General features: G+C 38.3%; 3 protein-coding genes and 1 pseudogene across 4 annotated transcripts; 3 read left to right on the top strand and 1 right to left on the bottom strand.

The window, feature by feature from the left end:
• Positions 1 to 600: 600 nt before the first annotated feature.
• Positions 601 to 5,318, top strand: LOC101306146 (probable S-acyltransferase At2g33640-like). The gene is made up of 10 exons (XM_004301577.1): positions 601 to 1,029; positions 1,704 to 1,817; positions 1,899 to 2,019; positions 2,371 to 2,531; positions 2,811 to 2,879; positions 3,066 to 3,137; positions 3,238 to 3,366; positions 3,451 to 3,531; positions 3,605 to 3,811; positions 4,425 to 5,318. The coding sequence occupies exons 1-10, from the start codon at positions 985 to 987 to the stop codon at positions 5,316 to 5,318; spliced, it is 1,893 nt and encodes a 630-aa protein (XP_004301625.1). The 5' UTR covers positions 601 to 984.
• Positions 5,319 to 6,421: 1,103 nt separating this feature from the next.
• LOC101295135 lies at positions 6,422 to 9,865 on the bottom strand (annotated as a pseudogene). The gene is made up of 3 exons (XR_184721.1): positions 9,493 to 9,865; positions 8,021 to 8,135; positions 6,422 to 6,699 (listed from the first exon to the last, which is right to left on the bottom strand). The product of XR_184721.1 is annotated as an uncharacterized LOC101295135 (transcript).
• A 2,595-nt stretch (positions 9,866 to 12,460) lies between these two features.
• Positions 12,461 to 15,205, top strand: LOC101305856. Its single transcript, XM_004301576.1, has one exon. It carries the CDS (start codon positions 12,461 to 12,463, stop codon positions 15,203 to 15,205), a length of 2,745 nt encoding a protein of 914 aa, XP_004301624.1.
• A 1,393-nt stretch (positions 15,206 to 16,598) lies between these two features.
• On the top strand, positions 16,599 to 19,159 carry LOC101305567 (MLO-like protein 5-like). Its single transcript, XM_004301575.1, has 12 exons — positions 16,599 to 16,727; positions 16,823 to 16,880; positions 16,978 to 17,219; positions 17,574 to 17,690; positions 17,776 to 17,830; positions 17,923 to 18,011; positions 18,121 to 18,195; positions 18,283 to 18,371; positions 18,524 to 18,573; positions 18,684 to 18,724; positions 18,818 to 18,991; positions 19,091 to 19,159. Exons 1-12 carry the CDS (start codon positions 16,599 to 16,601, stop codon positions 19,157 to 19,159), a joined length of 1,188 nt encoding a protein of 395 aa, XP_004301623.1.
• Positions 19,160 to 19,536: the final 377 nt, after the last annotated feature.

The raw sequence follows: 19,536 nt of genomic DNA, 5'->3' as shown, positions 1-19,536 counted from the left end.
CGCGTTACTGCCGTGTCGACATGAGACGTGCTACTGCCTTGTCGATCGGAGACGTGTTACTGTCGTGTTGACCAGAGACGTGCTATTGCCATGTCAATATGAGACGTGCTACTACCGTGTCGACAAGAGACGTGCTACTGCTGTGTAGGAAGGTGCTACTACCATGTCGACTGGAGATATGCTACTACTGTGTCGACGAGAGACGTGCTACTGCCGTGTCATTTTACGTAAAATTATTTGAAAAAGGGGTATTTTAGTCATTTTGTCTATGAAAGTCTAGATCAAATCTGGTACTATTAGTTTGGGTCTGGGCTTATGTCCTAATTTGTACTGAAAATATTAAAAGTAGAGTTTTTGTGTTTTTAAATTTGGTAATGTGTTATTGTATAATTTTCTGAAAATTTAGAGTTGATGAGGCCTATAATAGGGCCCAAGTCATATTTGCTTTATTTTTATTCTATAAATAAATAGATGCAATGGAGTGAGGAGAGGCAATGGTAGAATCACTAGAATGCACTAAGCACTAACAAACAAAAACCTTTGCAAGGCTCGCCGGCACAGTCTCTCAGAATAACTACCACTACTAATTTCTCTACTTCAGACTCTCTCTCTCTCTCTCTCTCTGTGTTTCTGTCCTTTGCTTCTTTAAATAAGAAAACTGCACAAGACATTTTCCTCTTCTTCTTCTTCTGCTCTGAGTCAGTCAGTTTCATCTGATCTCAACTCCTTCCACAAGCACTTGAATCCAAATTCAGACTAAATGGGTTGCCTCGAAACCCGTTTTTGCCATCTGGGTCTGCATTGAACTCTTAAAACAGACAACTTGTATTTTATTTTCAGCCTTTAGATTGTGAACAACAATGGGGACACGTCTTTTGAACCAGTCCTTCTCATACTCTGGTTACGATTTGTTCTCATGGCGGTTTTCAGTTTTTAGATGCGAGTGTTGACCCTATTTGAATTTGGAAGAATTTGTTCTTGGTCATGGCTCGACGTCATGGATGGGAACTCCCTGCTCACACTTTTCAGGTCCATATATATTGCCTCTTAATCTTCGTTCTAAATGTCGCTTTGAAATGTGTTCGATTCTGATTTTGTGTATGTTTTATGATAATAATGTACTTCTCTGCATTTTATGTTCCTGTATTTAGTTGCCATGTTTACTAAAGAGGCCTGTAATTCTTTTGCTTCTGGCCTCTCTGTCTCCCACAATCACTTTGTAATAGGTGGAAGAACTTGCACCATATTGGACTCAAATAATTTTCACCGATTGCTAATTTTGATATTAACTCATGGATGAATTATTGAACAAATTAAACAAGCCATAGTTGTGACCAAAAAAGAAAAAAAACTAAACAAGCCATAGTATTATGTAGCATGTGAATTGTCTCCTGGAGGATTGAAGTTAAGTTGTTTCAATTTGAACTTGGAACATAACTGAGATAAACACTGATAAAACTTAAGATGGAAAATGAGGACTATCGAAGCATCTGTAAATCTGTAATAAGTCAAAATAGGTGAATCTATTATGGTTTGCTTTTAGCGGATAGATAACCAGATTTGATTTGACTAGTTTGCAGTACCCAAATAATTACCATGGCTTGTTAGGTCCATGTGTTGTCGGGATTTCGGAGCCTGTTTGATGGTATCAGCCTTCCTGAAAATGCTATACTCACCCCAATTTTTCTTTCTAATGTGCACAGGTTGTGGCTATAACCGTTTTTTTCTTGCTAACGGTTGCGTATTATGCGTTCTGTGCTCCTTTTCTTGGAAATGACATCTATGAGTATGTGGCAATTGGTGTATATTCTGCAGTAGTAAGCCAAACGTGCCTTAAAATCTCTCACCAGTTGTTACCTCTTCTTATCATTGTCTAATGTCCTAGTCTTGATTTTCAGGTGCTTTCTGTATTCATACTTTATGTTCGGTGTACAGCAATTGACCCTGCTGATCCTGGAATACTACTCAAAGCTGACAAGACTTTTTTTCACAAAGAAAACGATAACACAGATATTCCTGGTTAGTGTATGAAATTGAATATATAATTAAAGTACACATTGTGGCCAAAAACACTGAATTCAAGGTCCATCATGACATTTGTACAATTGTAATTTTTAAGGAGGTTGGATATATAAAAGATGATATGGTAACCACCCTTGCTTGACTCTACAAACAACTAAATAGGTTCCATCCATAAGATTATAACGTTCTTTATGGGATGGATAATCAATCAGATTTGTTCACCTATCTAAATAACGTTAAAACTAAAACTCATTCTATCAGTTGGTGCATGGCAGCATGAGCTGTATATGTTAGCAAGTTCTTATACCTTTGTCCTCTGAACTTTATGACCTTATGTACTTTTATTAGAGGACATGTCATTCAGTAATGATGCAAGTTGGTGTTCAAAAGTTGGAGGTTTCTTCTGTGGTTGTCTTGTAAGAGAAGATTGCCACAAACGTGAAGATCTCTTGCAATTACAACAGGAATCAGGAGAGGATCCTCTCTTCTGCACTTTGTGCAATGCTGAGGTATGAGATTTCTAGTTAAGTTTCGCATTTTTTATTTTCTCTTTGGACTGCACTTGGATGTATACCTTGACAGATGTGCTGCCCACAAGGGTGATTTGGTGGGGGTTAGTCCTCTGATTTAGTTGTAGACAAGGTTCAGTTTTTCTGATGCTATTGCACGAAGTCTTGCCTCATTATTCATGTTACAGATTGATAATGTAACCTGATCTTTTACAGACTAAACAACAGAAGGAAAACATCATTAACAGGTCACCCTGATGCTGTTATGTTCTTATGTAGGTCCGCAAGTTCAGCAAACATTGTAGAAGTTGTGATAAATGTGTTGATGGATTTGATCATCATTGTCGGGTAATCTCTTATGTCGTACTATATATTATTCTCTGCGACTTCATGGCCTCATGTTTTATACTTGGATGATTAGTTGCCATTTCCTGTGGCACTTATCCTAGTGCTCAGTTTGCATTCTCAGCTACTTGTCCCTTAGCTATTTGAAGAGCATATTTATTTATTTATTTTTCCATGTGTCTCTTGCAGTGGCTAAATAATTGTGTGGGGAGGAAAAATTATCTCACGTTCATATCTCTTATGGCTGCAAGCGTTGTTTGGGTAAGGTTTTCAATAATCTATTTTTAAATATAATTCCAAGTCTTTATGTCCAAACAAATTATTCTCTCGTATATATGATGTTTGTGGATGTATGCCCCAGGTTACTGTTGAATGTGGCGTTGGTATTGCTGTCCTTGTTCGATGCTTTGCTGATAAAAAGAGTATGAAAAGGCAAATAGCTGATAGGCTTGGAGTTGGTTTCTCTCAGCCCCCATTTGCCACTGTAGTGGTATGTTTGCTTCCTTGTGTCTTTAGCTTCTTTACTTTTTACTCTCACAGTCCTGTCAAATTCACCCAATTTAAATGTTTGCAGGCCCTATGTACGGCTATTTCCTTCCTTGCCATTTATCCTGTAGCAGAGCTGTTCTTTTTCCACATAATTTTGATTCGAAAGGTAGAGGCACTCTCAATAACTACACTGCATCAGTTATACTGCACAAAAAATTATAAGTAGAGTTTACGTGCAGGGTATTACAACCTATGAGTATGTCGTTGCCATGAGAACACAAAGTGAACCTCCTGGACCATCTGTGGACGGAGGCAATCAGCAAAGCATTGCATCTTCGCCAACAAGTTCAGCTGTGACTGCCATAAGTGGAAGAAGCTCTCTTGGAATGAATTTGCCATATAAAGGTGCTTGGTGCACCCCGCCAAGGATCTTTGTGGATCACCAGGTAGTATTACTTGTCTACTCTTTAATAAGAAGGTAACTTTCGCTAAAAGGAACAAGAGAAACAGTACAAAACCATACACGGGGCAAGGCCTGTAAGAGTTAGAGAACTTTATCAGTATGATCTACCTAAAAACACAATAAAACAGGACCTCCTGATACTAACTTAACATACTAAAATGATCTATACAGGAATGTTTGCTAATTCTAGGGCATTTACATATGAAATTTAGAAACAGGGTAATCCAAAAAAGGGCTATCCGGATAAAATTTGTCAACCAATAGCATCCATTTGATCCCCTAGAAAATGAGTTCTGAAAATGTTAGTTTTTCTGACAATAGAACTACAATTGATGAATATTGTTTATGCATAAACAACATATGAATTTTGTGTGTGTGTGTGGTGACTAATGATTCTGTAAGACACTGATTTCAAGCACTGTAATGGGGTCATGTTAATTATTGTTTATGCATACACAAGATATGAATTATTGTGTGTGGTGAGTGGTGACTAATGATTTTGTAAAACACTGTTTTCGAGCACAGCAACGAGATCATTTTGCAAGTTCCTCATAACCTCAATAAGATTAAAAGTGTTTGTTTCATGGGTGCTCTAGATGCAGGATGAAATTATTCCACATTTGGAGCCAGGACGCTTACCATCAACACTGGATCCAGATGAAATACAGCAGCCTGATAAGGCAAAAAAGTTATCCCAACGTCCAGTCCGAACAAGTGCATGGAAGCTTGCTAAATTAGATGCTAACGAGGCAAGCAAAGCAGCTGCCAAAGCTAGAGCATCATCGTCTGTGCTTCGTCCAATTAGTTCTCAACATCATCAGTATGAAGCTCACTATGTATCGAGTGGTAATGTGAGCGGAAGAAGTAGTCCAACTAGTACTGATCAGGGGTATAACAACAGAAACACTAGAGCTGGGACATCAAAATTATCACCTATGAGCTCATATCCACCTAGTCGTGCTAGCAGAGAAGATGTTGAAATTGGACATTATGCTGGTAGTAACTTAAGCAGTCCTCATGTCTCTAGTCTCACACCTTCTCCTCTAGAGCAAAGAACTTCAAACTTGGATCAGTTCAACCCCACTTATCAGTCATCAAATGATCAATCTCCATTATCAGAAAAACAAAGTGAAGGGAATGTAAATGTACATGTAAGACAGATGCCTACAGAAACAGGTAATTCAAGTCTTCAAGGAAATAAGAGATCCTCGGTGTTCTGGGATCAAGAAGCTGGACGTTTTGTGTCATCTTCCAGATCTGGTGGTTCCTCCTCAGGAGCAGAGTTGTTGTACACGGGACAATCCATATTTTTTGGTGGACCTGTTCTCAAGGAACCACCGGCTAGAAAAACACGAAATGTCGGTTCACTGGCTTCCGAGCATGACAGAAGTTCTACATATCAACAGGGTAGATCACAAAGAGGTGGCCAGCTTCCCGTGTTTGTTCCAAGTGATTCAGAGAAACACCAGTTTTCTTCTAGATTAATTTGAGTACTTGTAATGAGAAACACTGATCAACTTTCTTGATATATATACAGAATTTGAGCTAGGATGCTAACTTTCATTCCAGTTTGCTGCAACAATTTAGACTATTCCAATACAGCAAATATTAAAAATAAACAAATTGTAGACTGTACTAAAGACTGACAGAAGTATAAACTGCGTTGGAGCGTATGGCACTGCTGAAGTATAGACATAAAGTTGATGGAGAAGAAGATAGAATGAAGAGCTCGGGGTGTGAATCGTATATTATAGTCTATACATCTAATGTATAGGGTTTAGTAAAAGGACCGTTTGCATTGTCCACAAACTCTCGCTTTCGTTCTTTCCCTATGGAGGAGCGCCAACTTTGAAGATGGATATTTCCGTATTCAAACAACAAATGTCACATAAACCACCTGCCTTTCCACATTTCTTTTTCTTCCTTTCAAAACAGAAGAAAAGAAATGCAGAGAAACCAGGTCGGTTATGTGACATTCCCGTAACGCCTTCCTGCCCTCACATAGATTGCGAAGCAAAGGCACTAAGGGTGGCGAGGTCAATGCTGCTTCGTAGCAATCCCACATAGAAACAATGTATGAAAAACAGAGGCAGAGTGAATCGTATATATATAGTGAGAGAACTTGAAAAGGTTGTAAATGCATGATCCTTCTACTTTTATCTGGTAGATTTTACTCACACAAGAATTATGGACTAGATAGGCAAATCATGTTCCCTTCTTGCTATCTAATTAGTTTAATACTTCTCTGAAATACTGAATTCACTCTATCACCATTGTACATTTCATGCTGTAAACATAATGGAAGCCGAAAGCAGATCTTGTTTCGGTCACTGCCAATCTTAGTTGTTGCGCTTGTGCCATTGCCGTCTCAAGTAGTTAAATTACCGATGAAGACTATTTCAGACTAACATACACGTTTCTGTAAACAAGATAAATACTTCAGACAGGAATCAATCAAGTGCAAGAGTATGGTTTGCAAAAAGAGAAATGCCAATTCCACTCCTTTTAATGAAGTCTACTGTGTTGAAGCGTGCTCCATTGGTGTCGAGAGCAATCATTCTGAACTCAAACTCAACCCATTAACCAATTTGTGTCCAGCTAGATATTGCTGCTCTGTGGCATTTATGCTCTAGTTATAGCAGGAGAGTTAAATTTTTCTGCCATTAAAATTCGAAATCCAATTTCTGATCATGAAGGGATAGAATATTATTAAGGATAAGAACAAGCACAACCAAGGAAAGTTAAAACAAGAACTGAATGTTTACTACTACACTGCATTCTAGATCCTTAATATGCATCACCGCACGCGACGAGCTTTCTCTTCCTGTCCTATACCGAGTGATTTCTGCGCATTCGCAACACCTTCAGGATCTGCACAAGAAACCACATTAAGCATATCGGTTACATCCAATGGTCTAAAAGGCGCTAGGCGCTAGGCGCTAGGCGCTAGGCGGGCGGCGACCCATAGCCTAGCGCCTGGACAGCCTAGGCGGGGACTAGGCGGGGATTAGGCGATTTACTTTTTTTTCATATTTAATTAATAAATAACTAAACATAATATTTAAAATTAATAAAAAATGAATAAATATCAAAAACAGAATAATTAGTACTTAATAAAATTGGGATAACTATCCCATAATTATCCTCACACCTTATTAAACTTATTTTGAAATTGAAGGCCATTAAAGGTGCACGTGTGCAAGTGTGTTACCCAAGAAGATAGGTGACTGATGAGTTATCCATCTTCTACTCTTCTCTCTTCATCACTGTATTTTCTCTCTCTCCAGTTCGCCCACTTCGCCGGTGTCATCTACATTCCTCTCTTGTTCCAGATAGGTTGTGCTCTCTCAAGGATTTGTCAAGGAGAGGTGCGAGCGCAATCAAATTCAAAAGTCTTTTGAATTGTCTGAAGAAGTACTTATTCATCAAAATAGAGGTTTGATTGTTTGAAGAAGTACCTCACCAGAGTCAAGAGATGACGCCATGACTGAACAAGATAGAAAGAGTCGATCACGAGGTCGCTGCTGACAACGGCGTCGAGGTCGTTGGGTTTGGAAGAGGCAGAACGATGAGAAGTATCGATTTGGGAATCCGATTAGGTTTCCAAGTTTCTACATGTTTTAGTTTTTGGAGTTTTTTTTCTGCCTCCGCCTAGTCTAAGCTTCGCCTCGGCGGCGCCTTTACCGCCTAGGCGGTCCTTGGGCGGCTCTCCGCCTAACTGAAACGATTTGAACAAAATCCAGGCGGCTGAGCTCCGCCTATAGCCTAGGCGGCGCCTAGGCGGGGCAAGGCGACGCCTTTTAGAACCATGGTTACATCATGAAGACAATAAAAGATATAGTTGGCACATCTATACACTGAATTTTTTAGCCAATTATCAGCATGGAAGACATTAAGTACTAGTGTCATGGCTAAACGACGTGTAATAAATAACAGGTATTTTGGCAAGAATAGTATATTTCTTATCATAAAAGAAAATAGTACTAAACTACTTGTACCGGGTTGTAATGAGAATCAGACACCCCAAAATTAATCAAAGGAACATGGTAAGCTACATTCCAGACTTCTACAAGCACCTAAGTATAGCTATAGCTCATGGACAGAAAAACTCAAGAATATTCTTTGTTCTATTTTCCTCTAATAATGTTTCAGCATCTGGGCACGAATGAACATAATAAGCAGATAAACTTACCAAAAAACTGGGTGAAAATGCGAGTAAAGAAGTTCAAGTTGCGGGAGACATTGTAAGCCATAGAAGCCGGAAGAGGTTTCACGATAGTATCAATGCTAAAAACTCGTTGAAGGAACTGCAAATCGAGATGCCATAAATAAAATCAGATTTATTGTACAGAAATATCATATGAATCATGGATACTAAACACACTAAGAATAAACACAAAGGGAACAAATTTGTGAAAGTCAAGTAATTTTAAGGATAACTGAGCAGCTGCTAGATAGTCAATTCAACTTGAGGTCACTGTCATCTAAATTACTAAAACAGTCCAAAACAATATCGCTATGAGCCGAAGCTTTAGTATATGCAAGATGATAGGTAAAATCAATCATTTTCTGTTTATTTAGTTAATTAAAAAAACGCAATATGACATGTTAATCATAGAATATGTTTACTCTTAAATGGGAAGTGTTTTTAGCACTGCACTATTTTGAGATAAAAGTGGGGGTAAAACTGTAAGAAATTGATAAAATCATTCCCCTAAATTTCTAAACTGAGTTTTGTCCACTCCAGCATTTACAAGTACACAACTTCACATTATAACTTTCTGAAGCACATGAAGCTTGTGACTTGAGAAAATACATTAATATCATTGCAAAACAATTACTCCCATTCCCAGAAATATCATTCACCAAGTCCAGAGAGATTGTCTAATACCAAGATTGTTCTGTAAAACCCATAGTACCTCCTCTGTAAACTATTTGACAAACATTCACATAAATTTAACAGTTGTGGATTCCCTTACCTATTCCTGTATCGGCATATAGATCATCTTTTTAGAGTCTCACAATAGCTAAGATAAATCAGTGTCAATTTATGCACTCTCCTAAACCTCTCAACATCACTTCAGTAAAAAGATATCCCAAGTATATCAAATGCACAATAAAATTGGATGGGGGTCACTAAAGGAAACCTCATTCTAGACAGGGCCATATAGACAGACATTCTACTAGTCAACATTGCACCCCTCTTCGTCCTAACCTGGTCCGTTGGAGTAGTAAAAATGAGCCCCACTATGGCCAAGTCTTCCTGCGAGGCAGATAATCGATTTTCGGCATAAACTCTTCACAGAAAATTCACTTGTTCCCTTTTGGTCAGAAATTAAAAAGAGAAACATGTGAAACTCAACTACAACATTCCGATCGAGAATTGATCCTCGGCAGAGCTGATTCGGCTCTATATTTAGGAAATGTTCACAAAGCCTTTTGGCAGTGCATGATTCCACTCTCTGAGAAGTGCTCTGTGCACCTCTCAGCTTTGTTTTACAGATTTCACTGGAAAATTCTCCTAGCTAAACTATTGTCAGTGTACACATATACATAAACCTAAGAGAAGTTTCTTCTTTCTTCAAAATTTCTACTACTCGAGAGCAAATTAAACCCTAGATATAGTGAATTTGTAAAGAAATTGAGAACTACTGGTGAAGGAACCTGATAGTTACGGTGGAAGCTGTAGCGGAGCTCGGGGTCGATCTCAGTGAGAGAGTCGTCGGCGTCGTAGTCGTGAGCAGCGCGCTTGGTTTTCTTGCCAGGGACGTGCATGGTTGACTCCGCCCCGCCTGCTGCCGTGTCACTTTCATCTTCGCGTCCGAGAACTTATCTCCGCCGTCGTCCTCTTCAACCCTCCACGGCGCCGACGCCATCAATTCCTTCTTCCCCTTCGACATCTCTCTCTGCCTAGCTCAACAAACTGGAAGAAGAAGAGGGAGAATGTGGAGGAGGATTTTATGTATCTTTTCAAGATACGGGTCCGGCGACGACGTCGTTTGCCTTTCAATTGAAACAAAACGACGTTACTCAGTTTTTTTTTTTTTTTTTTTTTTTTTACAACGACGTTGAGTTTGTCAAGTCAAAAAATTACTTATTTTGAATAGAAAATAATCATGGATGAGAGAACAAATAAATAGATATCCATTTCAATGATCGATTCCTAAGGATGTCTTTCTCTATCGGTAATCAAATCGCTTCATATATCTTAACAACCAAATTAAGACTCCATAAAGATTACGTACAAGATTTAAAGTTGTTTATTTAAAACTTTTACTCAATTACTTTCACTCATATTTGACGAGAAGCGAATTTTCTAGCCAATGTGATTGTAAATATTAGTCATTCAACTTTGATTGTTTGTTGGCAGAATGAACCATCCATGTTTGCGCTCACTGCTTTTAACTTTGACTTTCATGGCTTAAGTTGTTTTAGAGGTCTTCCCGTTGTACTCTATTGTTTTCCTTTCTCTTATATTTTCACTATTTTGCTATAGAAAAAAAAATCATTAAATATTTAGAAATTTATTTTTAATAAAGAGATATGACATACATTAACGTGTTAGGTAACACATTTTTCGATACAAAAAACTAAAAAGTAACGGCTGAGTGAGCTACCACTCTGAGATCGAAAGTTGAGTGAGGTATGGTTCATCTCCTATTACCGTCCCTTCAACGGATTCATTTATGTGTTGATAGATACAATTATCTACAATTACAAGTAAATATGTTAAAGAATGTCAGTGGTGTTCATATGCCAAATTAGTGGTGTTCAAGATGTAGGGGTCGCTTTGTTCAAGACTCCAGCAGGGTCAAAAACGACGTCGTTCTCTCTATTTGCAACGGAAAACTAAACAACGTGGTTTAGCGAAGAGAGAAATTAATAGGTTGCGAATGGAAAGCTGGACGACGTCGTTCCGTGACGAGTTTAAAGCAAAGGAGAGGGAGCAGCGCAGCCTAGAGTCTGTGTCTTGTTCAGCTGAAACTGTGAAAAAGAGAAGCGTTTTCTTCTTCTTCTTCTTCTTGTAAGCCTCACCGGCCAGGTATGCCGTTTCTCTTCTTTCCAGCTGTTCTTGATTTTATTATTATTAGTTTTGATTGTGGAGTTGTGAGTTAATAATTCAGTGAAGGTTGGATCATTAGGGTTTTAGTTTGAGGTTGTTTAGCTAGGGCTTCATAATCGTTTTGTTAATTCAGAGTTTCAAAGCTTGGATTGAACCCAGTTCAATTCAAATCACGGCAACTTTGTTGTGTTGAACTCTAACATTGGGTTTGTTTTGCTGAGAGGGGTTAGTTTAGACTCTCAATCTTATGTTGGTACTCGTGGGTGTTTTACTAAATCAAAAGCCATTTGCATATAGATATGTTAAATTTGTGTTCAAGGGAGTTCAATTTGAGCAAGTGTTTGGCCAGTTCTAGCTTTCATCTTTTGATCAAGTTGCAGAAATTGTGAAAGCCAAATGAATACTACTACTATATATAGATCTATACAAGTTTCTTGCAAATTTCTGAAAGAATTGAACTTCTATAGCTAAAACTCATGGCATTTGTCTTCCTTTACTTGCCATTTGTTATTGTGAGTACTGAGTAGCCATTTGGGTTTGATAAAAGTTGAAATAAAGAGGTTTTCAAAAGCATGATTTCATTGATTTGCCATTAGCAGTAGTATCACTTTAGCTGCAATGTTATTGATTTATGTTTTGTTGTGTTACTACAATGTCCTTATGATTCAAAAGAAATAGTAATTTTAGGTAATGTGTCTAATGATTTAGAATGAGTTACCAAGGCTGTGTGTGTATATGTTTAAGTTGCATACCATCAGTATTCATGGACAGTGTGCCATTATCTTTTCTTTTTATTCTATATAACCTTTAGTTAAGGTTAAGTTACTTTCATGAGGGCTCTCATACTACATTATTAACTACACACTTGCTATGCATGTAACTAAGGAAAGAGAAAAAAAAATAAGGTGGAAGCAAGCTACCTGCAGAGACTAAACTAGAGATAAGGCGTATTTATTTTATTTTAATATACTAAAGAGTATCTAAGTTCAAAAGGTATAACTGGAAGCTTTTGGCACAAGAGTTTGACAAAGCCTGATCTGTATACGGCATAAGAGGTTAATGGTGTTTATTTACTTGTCACGTCATTAACTATTATATTCCTCTTAAGAAAAAACCGTATTTAGTCATTCAGTCCTCTATCAGGGTATTGTATTGTGTTTCTTTTCCTCTTTTAATTTCTAATAGAGCAGCAGACCCCAGTAACCGCACCCTATTCCAGCCTATTGGTTTTCTCTTATATCCAGTAGTACAAATGATAGATTAATAATATCGTCCTAGTTTATTAAATGGTAGGAATTCATGGCTACAAACAGCAGCATTTCCAATTGATTACCATAGCATTGCAGATGCTACCAGTTTCTTTTTCTTTTTGAAGAGTTGTATACAATACAATTTCATGTTTGAACTTGATTGGTTACATACTGAATATTTATGTCTTGGAGTATGTTTAATGTATAGATTTGTTAGTTGAAGAATTTGAATTCATAAAGCCCATTGTTATAAGGTCTATTATTTGAGGTTTGTTTGAAACTTTTGTAGGTATTGAAGGACTGCCCCAGTTAACTAAGAATGGACAGCATACCCGAAGAATGGAAATCTCTCTTCCCAATCTCATCAGTCTTCAAGCCTCCTCTTCTCATTTCAAACCCTTCAATATTGGGTCCTCTAATCTTCAACCCGAAAGCCAACAGCACTACTCTCCTTTTCTCTTCCCCCACTCTCCTGCCACCTCTCACTCCTTTACCTCATCTCTCTCTACCTCGTTTCCTCTCGACCTCTTCACCAGAATCTGCTCCTCTTCCATCCACCTCTTCCTCCATAGCCCCCTTCTTGGGCCCTCATCAGTACAAAAATGACCTACTTTCCTCTTTCCGAAACCGTCTCGAATTCCTTCAATGCCCAAAAACTAACACTATTCTTATATTTTTCCCTACTGGTGAGAATTCTGACCAAGTTGGGTTGTTGGAGCTGGTCTTAAAAGATTCGACTTTCGATGTTAAAGTAGGAGGTCTCAGTACGAGGTGTCAGTTCAAATATCAGATTTTAAGGATTTCTGTGAACCCCCTTCCTAGCTTATCCAATTTAACAGGTAATGGTCCTGTTACCATTGGATATGTATTGGCTTCTACTATGTACTCTGTACATTGGTTTATTGTAAAGCTTGGAGATTTTGGTTCAAATTCAGACAGCATTAGGTTAGTGTATGTGGGTGATAGGGTCTTCAAGGCTTGCTGTGTTGTACATGCGTGTTGGAGTCCACATGTACCAGAAGAGAGTGTGGTTTTGTTAGAAAATGGTGCTTTATTCTTGTTTGATTTGGAATCTCGTCTACGAAACACTATTTCAAATGCAAATTTTAAAGGGACCAGATTGAAAGTCCTCTGGGACAATAATGGTTATGATTCTGGAAACTATAGATGGTTGAGTTGTGAGTTCAGTTGGCATCCTAGAGTTTTGATTGTTGCACGTTCAGATGCAATTTTCTTAGTTGATTTGAGGTTCAATGAATGTAGCCTAACTTGTTTGATGAATATTGAGTTGTTGCATATGTATGCCCCGATGGAAAGGGAACAGTTCTGTGTGCTTTCAAAGACTAGTTCTGATAGTTTTCACTTTGTTTTGGCTTCTGACAGTCTATTACTTCTTTGTGATGTGCGCAAGCCATTGATGCCGGTGTTGCAATGGGCTCATAGCATCAACAAAGCAAGCTATGTTGATGTTTTTAGACTGTCAGAATTGAGGTCACACACAAAGGATAATACATATAAGTGGCCTTCTGATTCTGGTTTTTGCATTATCTTGGGTTCATTTTGGAATTGTGACTTCAATATCTTTTCCTATGGACCTTCCCTCCCAATGCCATTAGGATCAGTAGCTTCAAAACTGACAGAGCTTAGAAAATGCTTTTATGCCTGGGAACTCCCTTCAGATCTTTTACTGTCTGGCCGTGAATGCCATTGTGGAAATTGTCTTTTAAGGGAGGGGTTTCTAAGAGATGCTCTTCCTGAGTGGATTGATTGGCAGCACAAGAAAGAGATAGTTTTGGGATTCGGTATTGTAAACAAAGACTTCTCTTCTACACTTTCTGAGCCAGATGTCTTTGGTGGGTTTACACTGATACGGCTAATGTCCTCAGGAAAGCTTGAACTACAGAGATATTGTGCATCATGGGATTCTATAGAAGAAGTAGAAGAATCACATAAGAAGTTGCTGCATTTCAAGGATCATTTGCTCTACTCCCCTGAATATGAGGAATACAGTTTCCCTAGGAGATTTAAGTACATTGAACTTGACTACCTCTGTGGTTATCTGAATGGCAATCTTGATGAAGTCTTGGATGCAAAAATGAAAAAGCCCTGTAGTGTTCCTCAAGGGAAAGAACACTTTAGCCCTGAATTTCATGAAATATTATGCAAGAAATTACATGAATGCGGTTTCGGTCAGTTAAGATCAGCTCCTGCAACTACAATTGTTTTAAACGACATCAGCTTGCCAGCAAGCATACATGAAGTTGTTTTGAGGAGATTGTGGACAGAGTTGCCCATGGAGCTACTGCAATTGGCTTTTTCTAACTATACTGAAATTCTTGAAGTGCTTGTGAACGAAAAGAGGGTGGCCTTGGAATTCTCTGCTGTACCAGACCTATCCCAGTTGCCCCCTTTCATTTTAAGGAGGTCTAGGAAGCCGTCCCGTAGCAATAAGTGGTCAAAGAAAGTGCAACCTGGTGATGCCCTTGTGGGTCCGGTACTTCCTCTTCCTCTATTGCTTACAGTTCATGAATTTCGTAATGGGTGTCCAAACTCAGAGGAACAATCAGGCAGATTTTCGGTAGAGGCAGAGCTTAGCCGCAGATTTGATGAGGTCATGCAGGTTGCCAGTGAAATGGCTTTTTCCAATTCCGAACCAGTGGTTCTTGATGATAAAGTGATTTCCCTCGCTAATGATGGAAAAGAGAAATGGTGCGATTCTCAAAGGTCAAAACCTTTCTTTCTTTATCAGCCGGTTGCACCTAAAGGCGCAGCAACTCATAGTAGACAGGGAAAATCTCTTTATGAGGATGACAAGTTTGACACCTTGATTTCCAAAGTGTCAGATAAGAAGCAGACATCCAGTGACATTAGCGGTAGCGTTGGACTAGAACTCTTTGATGATCTTTGCACTGTGGAGTTGAGATTTGATGCTTGTCCCATGAAGTTTGAGCCGAAAGAAAAAAGGGGATATGATATACTAAAGAAGCAATTATTAGAATGGCAAAATAAATTTGACTTGTATAGAGACTTCCGCTCAAGGATTGAATCAAAATCTAATATCTGATTCATTTATATGTTTTATTATTTTCTGCTTCGGAATTATTTTTCCTTTTGATTTGTTTAGATTCACTATTCAAAATGAGCAGAAGGATTCTCCAGCTGCAGGAAAGAGTTGAGCATTCAGTTGTACAGGTAACAGAATATATCCAAAGAATTGTTACATTTTGGCGTAGCGGAAGTAAGAAAAGGAAGAGATCAACGTCTCAACCTTCTAGATATCAGATGAAAGGGGTAGGGAGAGAGAGGAGAATGAGGGTAAACTTAGATTGATCATGAACTGCTAGATAATGAGTTTACACTCCTATTTTAAGGGCTAATCTACAAATTCATCCCCTCTAGGCATAGAACACTAACTCTTAATAAATAACAAACTTGATACTAGGTACTTAATACTTATAACTCTTAATAAATAACAAACTTGATACTAGGTACTTAATACTTATTTCTGGAACAATGTAGATTGTTCCATTTATTACAACGAATTAAGCAGCTCTTTGTTCTACATCAGTCCCCTTCTCTTGAGAAAAGCCCGACCTCGAGGTTATAGCTGGTAACGGATAAGTCTTGACAGCAGCATGATATTCATACAGATCCTTAACATTGAAAGTTTTGGAGATGGAATATTCTGCTGGCAAATCAACAACATAGGCATTGTCGTTGATCTTCTCAAGTATCTTTACTGGTCCAATCTTCTTTTGCTTCAGCTTATTGTACGTACCCACTGGAAATCCCTCTTTGCTGAGACGGACCATGACTCCATCACCCTCTTTGAAAGCTTTGAGACGCCTGTGTATGTAGGCTTGAGATTTGTAATGGGCATTGGACTCCTATGGCCTTCTTAGTGTCATCATGCATGTCTGCATGCCATCTTTTCTGCCATATGGTTGGCAGTGATACGTACTCATTCCCGGCCTGGTAATTTCGCCCAGCTAAGACATTTTCTTTCTCTACGAAAAAGAAAAAGACAAAAGAAAAAAGGAACTGGTTGAACAGAATTGAATCAAGTTCGTATGTCCATCACTAATTCGATAACGAGCCAAACCATCAACTCCTTCTAAGATTTTCAATTTTGCTATTCTATTTATGGTAAATTAAAGCCACCCCAAAACATGGGGTTGTCTTGGATTCATTAGCAACTAGCCAGCTGTTGAATAGCTAGCCTTCCCCTTCAAAAACCAGAGATAAAGAAAGAAAGACAAGCTCACCATAATAAGCACAAACCCGGAATTTTAGTACTCTTTTTTCTTCCAAACAAATCATCGTGATCGATCACGATGATACTTAAGTAAATTATCAGTCATTTTTTTTCTTTGTCCTTGTTCTTTAACAATAATAACAAGGGGCCAATAAATTCTTGATTGAGATATTGATCGTGGCGTGCCTGGTCGGGTTCAAAGATGGCTGGCGGTGGTGGTGGCCCTGACAGGGAGCTCGATCAGACTCCGACGTGGGCTGTCGCCGGTGTCTGTTTCACTATCATTGTTATTTCTATAGCTTTAGAGAAGATTATTCACCTGGTCGGACATGTACGTAATAATCAATATGTTGCTGTTACTGCATATGTTGATTTCACATATATGCATGCATGGTTATTTACGTTCGTTTATGCTGGTTTGTTCAGTGGTTTCAACGTAGAAAAAAAGCTGGTTTGCTTGAAGCTCTTGAGATAGTTAAAGCGGGTGCGTAATTTTAATGTTTTAGATATGTTTGTTCTACTCTTTTGAATTGCATCTGTCATTGCTTAATTTTTGTTGTTGCTGTGTTCTTGGATTGCAGAGCTTATGGTTTTGGGATTCATTTCTTTGATACTAACATTTGCACAACAGCACATCGCTCAGTTGTGCATTCCTGTAAGCTATGCCAATACGATGTTGCCTTGTCCTTACCATAAGTCTGAGGATCACAGTGGTGGTGGTGGTAAAGGTGGTGGAGGAGGAGGAGGTCATCGCAGGCTCTTATGGTATGAGCAGGAGCGCAGAATTTTAGCTGCTGGTAGCATGGGCGCAGGCTGTTCGAAGGTACGTAATTGAGAAATTCCAATGATGCAACGTACACTTTATAGGTTTGATTTTGTTTACATACTACTCAATCTACCCCTTTAAACATTATTATAGAAAGGGGTGTGTCAATAGGAATTAAACGGGTAAATTGGGTAGTTTGTAAACAAGATGGAATTAAAGTAATAAAGAAATAGAAGTGGGTGTGGGATTAGAGAAAAAAAAAGTGTGTCAATAACAACACCCTCTCGTAAATAATGATAATCAAAAATCTATCGAGTCCTACATGACTCCTGTTTATATGAAAAGTATAAATTCTACATGGATTCTGAACAAATCGACTGTCTACCTAATGGTAATATTGATGTGCTGCAGGGAAAAGTGCCGCTTATCTCTATAAATGGATTACACCAGTTGCACATCTTCATCTTCTTCTTAGCAGTATTTCACGTTGTATATGGTGCCATAACCATGACACTGGGAAGATTAAAGGTCAGTGCTCATTTCTGATTTTGGTACTCTTCTGTTTCTGAGAGGCTTCTCCTCAACTTGTGATGAAATCCGTTGATGTATCTAGATTCGTGAGTGGAAGAAGTGGGAACGAGAAGCTGTAAATGATCAGGACTTCAATGGTAAATCGTTGGACGCTACCAAAATTTGTATAGCTGCTTATACTGATACTTGTCTGTATCGACTGCTGAATTGGAGTTCCTGTATTGAACAGATCCTACGAAATTTAGGCTTACTCACGAGACATCATTTGTGAGAGACCACACAAAATCTTGGACTAAAACAAAATTCACCTTCTACTTTGTAAGAATTCTGCTATTGATTCTTCTGGAAACGGAGTTTCTTATAAAATGCTAGACATTCTCATCACTATTGTCTGGCTCTTGAATATTCAATTTTTTTTTTCTTTCAGGTAAGCTTTTTTCGACAATTCTTTAGGTCTGTTCGTAGGGCTGATTTCTTGACCATGCGACACGGATTCGTCTCTGTGAGTTTAGTTGGTTAATTATGACTTCTTCATCTGATAGTTTAACTACTTTTACCAAGCTGATCAACTGTCTGGTTGTTGTTATAGGTTCATTTAGCACCCGGAAGCAAGTTTGATTTTCAAAAATATATCAAAAGATCGTTAGAAGATGACTTTAAGGTGGTTGTGGGAATCAGGTATTATTATTATTACTAACATTTTCATTCTTCATGTTTCCATAACTTTTTTAGCAAGTGTGTTTCTTCCCCCATATATATATGGTAGTTTTGTCATATCTTGATCATGAGAGGACTATACTTTTCGCTAACTATTCTGATGATGCTGGCAGTCCACTGTTATGGACTACGATGACGCTATTTTTGCTTCTCAATGTTCATGGTGGGTTAAATTTTTGTTCCGTTTCCATTTTTTCCGATAACTGAGTTGGCCTTTTCATATCACTTATGTTTGATGTTGTATTATTTACTCAAGGTTTCTTTTCATTTCAGGATGGGAGGCTATGTTTGTCTTGTCCATGCTTCCTCTAGTTGTAAGAACTTAATTAATTACAAGAAAAGTCCTACTGCATGTTCAATATACTAATATTGTTCTAAAAGAGTACTGACTATTGTTTTCATTGAAGATAATCTTAGCTGTTGGAACAAAGCTGCAAGGAATTATAACTCAAATGGCAATTGAAATCCAAGAAAGACATGCTGTGGTGCAAGGGATACCTCTGGTGCAAGTCACTGATAAGCATTTTTGGTTCAGCTGGCCGGAGCTGGTGCTTTATTTGATCCATTTTGTCCTGTTCCAGGTAGCCTCCTCCTTTTCCTCAGACACCAATTTGACACTTTTATTGTGATTTTCTGAGATTTGCAGTCACCTGATCCATTGTTTGTATTTCCATGTCCAGAATGCCTTTGAGATAACATATTTCTTTTGGATATGGGTAAAAACGACTAAACCTAAGTGCCTCTTATGAATTTATTGTGGTTATTTATATATATATATATACAGATTTCCCAAAGTTTTGGTGCGGATTTCCATTTTTGCACCACTTTCCGATTGAATTTCCTCAAACTTCCTTCTAGACATATCTAGATCATCTTGTGTAGATCATGTCTGCAAAATTTTAGTCAATTTGGTGATCGTTAAGGCCCTCAAAATCGAAAAACAAATCTGACGGACTGAATTCTGTCCAGTTCAGGTATATAACAGAAAAACGCAAGTTTGAGGGCCTTAACGATCACCAAATTGGCTGAAATTTTGTAGACATGATCTACACAAGATGATCTAGATATGTCTAGAAGGAAGTTTGAGGAAATTCGATCGGGAAGTGGTGCAAAAATGGAAATCCGC

The sequence above is a fragment of the Fragaria vesca genome, linkage group LG5 (genome assembly GCF_000184155.1).
Source record: "Fragaria vesca subsp. vesca linkage group LG5, FraVesHawaii_1.0, whole genome shotgun sequence".
Lineage (NCBI taxonomy): Eukaryota > Viridiplantae > Streptophyta > Magnoliopsida > Rosales > Rosaceae > Fragaria > Fragaria vesca.
This window is presented reverse-complemented; position numbering and strand designations above follow the sequence as displayed.

Bases quoted from the DNA above. Each gene is read 5' to 3' on its own strand.
- LOC101306146 (XM_004301577.1), top strand. From the start codon at position 985: ATGGCTCGACGTCATGGATGGGAACTCCCTGCTCACACTTTTCAG. The intron at 1,818-1,898 runs GTAAGCCAAACG...CTTGATTTTCAG, and splicing joins TTGGTGTATATTCTGCAGTA to GTGCTTTCTGTATTCATACT. The intron at 2,880-3,065 runs GTAATCTCTTAT...TGTCTCTTGCAG, and splicing joins GATTTGATCATCATTGTCGG to TGGCTAAATAATTGTGTGGG.
- LOC101305567 (XM_004301575.1), top strand. From the start codon at position 16,599: ATGGCTGGCGGTGGTGGTGGCCCTGACAGGGAGCTCGATCAGACTCCG. The intron at 17,831-17,922 runs GTAAATCGTTGG...TGTATTGAACAG, and splicing joins AAATGATCAGGACTTCAATG to ATCCTACGAAATTTAGGCTT. The intron at 18,574-18,683 runs GTGGGTTAAATT...TTTTCATTTCAG, and splicing joins TTTGCTTCTCAATGTTCATG to GATGGGAGGCTATGTTTGTC.
- LOC101305856 (XM_004301576.1), top strand. From the start codon at position 12,461: ATGGACAGCATACCCGAAGAATGGAAATCTCTCTTCCCAATCTCATCA.